Source organism: Chrysochloris asiatica, unplaced genomic scaffold, assembly GCF_000296735.1.
Source record: "Chrysochloris asiatica unplaced genomic scaffold, ChrAsi1.0 scaffold00023, whole genome shotgun sequence".
Classification (NCBI taxonomy): domain Eukaryota; kingdom Metazoa; phylum Chordata; class Mammalia; order Afrosoricida; family Chrysochloridae; genus Chrysochloris; species Chrysochloris asiatica.
In genome coordinates, this window is record NW_006408541.1 from 13,011,000 (window position 1) to 13,017,150 (window position 6,151).

The 6,151-nt window shown below is 45.3% G+C and overlaps 1 protein-coding gene across 2 annotated transcripts in view; it reads right to left on the bottom strand.

The window, feature by feature from the left end:
* SLC9A8 (solute carrier family 9, subfamily A (NHE8, cation proton antiporter 8), member 8) overlaps positions 1 to 6,151 on the bottom strand; it is an 86,346-nt gene that overhangs the window by 26,119 nt on the left and 54,076 nt on the right. For both annotated transcript variants that reach the window (XM_006839191.1, XM_006839192.1), the window contains one exon: positions 4,898 to 5,041. In XM_006839191.1, the coding sequence (XP_006839254.1) occupies positions 4,898 to 5,041 (144 nt within the window). The remainder of the gene's footprint in view (positions 1 to 4,897; positions 5,042 to 6,151) is intronic.

Genomic DNA, 6,151 nt, shown 5'->3' on the forward strand with positions numbered 1-6,151 from the left:
GTTGGCACAGAGCCAGGGCTGGAGTGGGGCTGGGGGTCGATGAAAGCAGAATTCTGACTTTTCTGGTCTGGTCATTTTCCTAATTTTTTTTGTCCTTCAGGTCATGTTCCTCACACCTTGAAGAATAAAAGACAATGCCTTTTATCTTTTATTCATTTGGGGAGCTTAAATTGCAGTTGAAGAGAACAAAAGATTTTCATAACATGAATTGTCAAGCAAATACATCGTCACAGTAACATCTCTAAGTTAATAATACTTCCATAACTTAATGAAGAAACAAGATATGGAGCTTGTTTCTTGCAGAAACAAGAAACCTGAAAAAATCGGGTGGTTCATTCAACTAACTATTCACTTGCAAAGCAAAAGTGTTAGATGACTTGGAAAATGATCCTCTGTGAAGTATCTGGACAGACTTGACCTTGTAAGCAAGGACAGCTGGCCACAGCCTTCCCGGCAAAGACAAGGGTGCAACAAGCATGCCACAGCCCCTGGGGCTCCCTCTTTCCAGCTAACGGAGCTGCTGACCCTGCAAGGCCCAGCTTACGAATCCTTCACATGACTGTCTGCCGCTTGCACCCAGAGTTTTGTGTTCATTTCTCAGTCAACATCTTTCTCCTACTTCAGCCCCAGCTCAAATCCACCAGGTCTCGGGGGATGTCCCCCTAGAACAGCCTCAGCACACTGAGGGCCCTGACCAAATGTTGATGGTAGCCCTTCAGTAAGCCTCTTTCGAGGCATCAATTCTGAACCCAGCCTGTCACCAGCAGTGACTGTGGCTAATGAGGGCAGGGGCGCTGAAATTCTATGCACGTGACCCACACATCTACTTGGAGGGCCTGTCATTGTAAGTGATCGTGGCCTTCAAAAGCACTTTTCCAACAAGACCCTTGGGCTACCTGCAAGGACTCAAGTTTCATTTTAAATAGAAAAAGAAAATATCTCTTAATCTTTAGTCTTTTTGTGACAGAGAGACCTGGAAAAAATGCAGAAAAGATCCTATACCTCTGACAGATTTTTTCTTTAAATAAATCAGAGACAAAAGCAGTTGCGCTTCACTCCTAATGTATAAAAATAACTCATGATGTCACCTCCAAGCTGGGCCAGATTCTTTATCACAAATGTTCCATATGTGTTGTCAAGACAGGAGAGGAAAGTAAAAAAGCATTAGACTATGCAGCTCTCAGAGCGGATCTTAAATAAAAACACCGCCACGAGGTACTGAAAAGGTCTTCAGGCGTGATACATGGTAATTTTTCCAAATAAAGCTATAGAAATTTCCGCCAGGAACAAAGTGAAAATACCAATAATGGGGAACGAAAGGGTACTCTGCAAAAGTAACATGAGGCCACCAAAGACTATTCTACCAACTCGGCAAGGTTAAAACATGGTACATGAACTACGCGGTGCTGGGGGTGATGGTAGCCTGCCATGAGGTGATTCTGACTCATAAGGACCCCATGTAACAGAGAGCAGAACGACCCCGTAGGGTTTCCTAGGTTGTAATCTTTACAGGAGACTCCTGGTGGGGTGCTGAAGGATAAGCACTGGACTGCTAACCACAAGGCTGGCAGTTGAAACACACTAGCCACTCAGTGGAGACCCTATACACCAGGATCAGTGAGAGTTAGAAGTGACTTGACGGCATTTAACAACAACCTTTCCAGGAGCACACTGCCAGGTCTCTTCACCCAAGGAGCCAGTAGTGGGCTCGAACTGCTGACCTTTTGGTTAGCAGTTGAGTGCTTAACCACACTGTGCTACCAGGACTGCAACAGAAGTCCACTGAAATAAAACATGTACGTATACGTAAGGCATATATGTTGCTCACGGATGATCTCTGAGTAGTGACCGCACAAGTAATTGTTATTTCCTTCTTTTTTGCTATGTGTTTTCTGAATTGCGTGTGAAGAAACGGTGCATTACTTTGAGGGTCACAAAAATAGTATGCATACACATGTGATTCACAGACTGATTTTTGGGGACTGTCACTGTAGGTGATCCTGGCCTAGCTTGTTCTGTTCTTTGTTTCTTCTCAGGTCTGCTGAGCTGCTTAGCATCTCTGGGAATGAAACAACACTGGGTAAGCTCTTGCTGCGAAAGGAGGTTGTTATTAACTGCAGTGGAGTCGGTTTTGATTTATAGTGACCCTGCATAGGTTTCCAAGGAGTGGCTGGTGGGTTTGAACTACTAGCTTACGGTTAGCAGTCCAGTGCTTATCCTACAGTGCCATACCAGAGCTTTAGTTTTTCCATGTAGGGTTTGTTGTTAGGTGCTGTTGGGTTGGCTCCAATTCATAGAGCTCTTATGCAAAGCAGAATGAAACACTGCCCAGTTGTACGTTAACCTCACAATCATTGCTACGCTTGAGCCCACTGCTGCTGCCAGTGTGCCAATACATCCTGTTGGGGGTCTTCCTCTCTCTTTCACTGACCCTCTACTTTACCAAGCATGTTGTCCTTCTCCAAGACTGGTCCCTCCTGATAACATGCCCAAAGTATAAGACACACAAAGTCTGGCCCCCTTAACTTCTAAGGAGCACTCTGGCTGTACTTCTTTCAACACAGATTTGTTTGTTATTTTGGCAGTCTGTGGTACTTTTAATATTCTCCTCCAACAACATAACTCAAATGCATCAATTCTTCTATGGTCTTCACTATTCACTGACCAACTTTCACATGCACATGAGGTTACTGAAAATACCATGGCTTGGGTCAGGCGCACCTTAGTCCTCAAACTGACATCTTTGCTCTTGGATGCTTTAAAGAGGTCTTGTGTAGCAGATATGACTAATGCAATACATCGTTCGATTTCTTGACTGCTGCTTCCCTGAGTGTTGATGGTGGGTCTGAGCAAAATGAAGTCTTTGACAACGTCAATCTTTCCTCCATTTATCTTAATGTTATTTATTGGTCCAGTGGTGAGAATTTTTGTTTTCTTTACATTGAGGTGCAACCCATACCAAAGGCTGTGGTCTTTGGTCTTTATTAGTAAGTATTTTAAATCCTCTTCACTTTTAGCAAGCAAGGTTGTATCATCTGCATTTTGCAAGTTGTTAATGAGTCTTCCTCCCATCCTGATGCCACGTTTTTCTTCATATAATCCATCTTCTCAGATTATGTGCTCAGCATACAGATTGAATAAGTACAACCCTGGTGCACATCTTTCCTAATTTCAAACCAATCGTGTTCCCTTGGTTTGTTTGAACAACTACCTCTTGGTCTATGTACAGGTTCCTCATGAGCACAATTAAGTGTTCCAGAATAGTCATTCTCCACAGTGTTATCCATAACTTGTCATGATCCACACAATCAAAAGCCTGTGCATAATCAATAAAGCACAGGCAAACATTTTTCTGGTATTCTCTGTTTTCAGTCAAAATCCACCTGATGTCATCAATGATACTCCTCATTTCACGTTCTCTGCTGAATCTGGCTTGAACCTTTAGAAGTTCCCTGTCAGTGTACTGTTGCAGCCATTTTTGAATGATTTTTAGCAAAATTTTACTTGTATGTGTAAGGTCGACATGGTCAAACCATCACTTGGGGTGGGGAGGGAGGGACAGAGAAGGGGAAAGCTAGGCGCTTTTCACATCATAATGGACTCTTTCACCCTCAATCCAATCCTGGCTGGAGGCATCACCACCTCCTTCAAAGCTGACAGAGGTGAAGGCCCAGGGACACACAACTGTGAGGGGCACTGCACCGCCGGGACTCGAAGCCAGGTCCATCTGACTCCCAAACCTGGAGTCTTTCCATTCTAAAGCACTGTCAGCATGAGAATCCTGCATGTAGTCCATGATGAATAAAATGCAAACTACCACAGAGTGATGATTATGCTTAATAAGGAGTTCTACAGCAAAGGCATGGAGTCAGTACTGAGACAGGCGAGAATTCTACTAACAGAACACCCATTGGCCCCCCAAATTCTTAGCTCATCTGGAATATACTACCCAGAGCTCTCTCCCCCAGTGCCTTGTTTGTTGGCACAGCTGTCTGGGTTGCTGGCCCACACATGATAACAAGTCCCACAGCCAGAGCGCAAGGGAACAGCCCTGAGAGGATTGGAAATTCACTTCCTGTTACTACTGATGTCTTGACATTTACAATTCGTCTTTCTTCTCAGAGCCTCTCAACTATGGCTGTAATACCAATGGACATCTCAAGATGAATGGCTTCCAGGAAAGCACATCACAGCAATGGTCGGATGCCCATCTGTATCCCTACTGTTACTTCACAGCTGTGAAAACAAAGGCAAAAAGCGGCCAGCCAGCAGTGGGAGACTCGGCCTCTGATGCTTGCTTTTGGCTGCAAAGAGTTATCAACTGCCTGCATGTCAATTCCGGCTCATGGCAAGCCCAGGTGTCAGGGTTTCCTATGGTTGATTTTTCTGAAATAGATCACCAGGTGTTTCTTCCAAGGCATTTTTGGGTAGACTTGAACCGCCGACGTTGTGGTTAGCAGTTGAGCACATTATTGTCTGTGTCACCAGGCACAACAATGTTATTCAAACTTGGATCCCTAAACTGGCTGCTTCATTTCCATGTGAGGACCCCCACACCAAGTGAATCAGCAGCTCTGAGGGTGGGGCCCAGGAACATTACCTCTAATAAGCATGCCATGTGATGCTAATGAGAAGCTGGACCCCAAAGCCACTGCCAAAAGGTAGGTGATAAAAGGCAGATCCTGTTCTCTGAATCACCCCTGGACCCTGACCACATTCCTGGGGCATGTCATGGTTTGTCAAGACAGAAACACACAGCGAGACAGTAGTAAACCAGTCCCCCTCAGGACAAGCAATTACACACTTAGCTGCCCAGAAATATTCAGCCCTTTGTTCTGAGAGCCTTGAGTTCTGCCTCTTCAAGAGGCCAGTGTTTTCCCTCGCACCCCACACTCACTTGGTCAGGACGATGGAGACGGCATCGTTGAGAATGCTCTCCCCAAACACCAGCATGTTGAGCACGGGATCCACGTGAAGGGCATTGAAAATAGCAATCGTGGCCACAGGATCGACGGCAGATATCAGGGAGCCAAACGCAAAGCTGTAGGAAGAGAGAGGGGAGAGTGGGCAAGTAACCACGTGGTCTACCTATGGCAACAGGTAAGGCACATACTGAGGTTGAGACAATGTAGCTGAAACTACATAAGGCTGTGTACTTTCCCATTTCTAGTATCTGCTGATCGACTGCGGGTGGGGCAGTGAAGGGTCCTCCCACAGAGGAACTGCTTGTGATGGAATAAGGGGCTGGTAGAACACGAGGAACTGAAGCAATGGCACCAAGCCACATGTGTAGATGGTTGAACTGGCAACTGTTTTGTTACGAATATTTCTATCACAATTTTAACTGGGTTTCTACTGAAAATACCGAGTCTTTACTTTGATCAGCGATGGGTGGAAGACTTTTTGTTTAAGTACATTGTTGTTGTTAAGTGCCTTTGAGTTGATTCCGACTCATATCGACTCTGTACAGGGTTTCCTCGGGGTGGCTGGTGAGTTTGAACTGTCAACCTTGCAGCTCAAGCCAACCTCTGGTCCAGTACTTATCCTACAGTGTCACACCATACAACTTCCCAATCCTCTTGGTCAGAGCACAAGGAACCATGATGGAGTGAGTGCCTCCCTTCAAATTACCCATGAGCTTCTGGGTCTGACTTCTGCTTTGCCTCATGCCACCAGGCCATCTAAGTGTCATGTGTGACCAACCCAGTCTTCACTCGGATTTGTAACATTTAACAAAGTTCCAAAAGCCAGTAACAACTTCAGGAAGCTTCAGGTGATGGATGGCTTGGCTGGCCGACACCAACACTAATATTGCCTCCCAATCAGGTGAGTGGCTCTCACTGAAGTCCCCGTAAAGTTCTGGTCCTCTGCAATGAATCGTTATGAGTTGCTAATATGTGTCAGCCACTGAGGCTAGTAATTATAGCAAACATTTATATGGTACTTACCATGTTCCAGGCACTGTTTTAAGTACTTTACATATAAAACCAGTTGCCATCGAGTCAATTCTGAATTATAGTGACACTCTCTGACACGGAACTGCCCAGTAGCATTTCCAAAGCTGTAATCTTTACAGGAGCTCTGGTAGCGTAGTGGTTACGAATCGGGCCACCAACCTTAAGGTCAGTGGTTTGAAACTACCAGCTGCTCC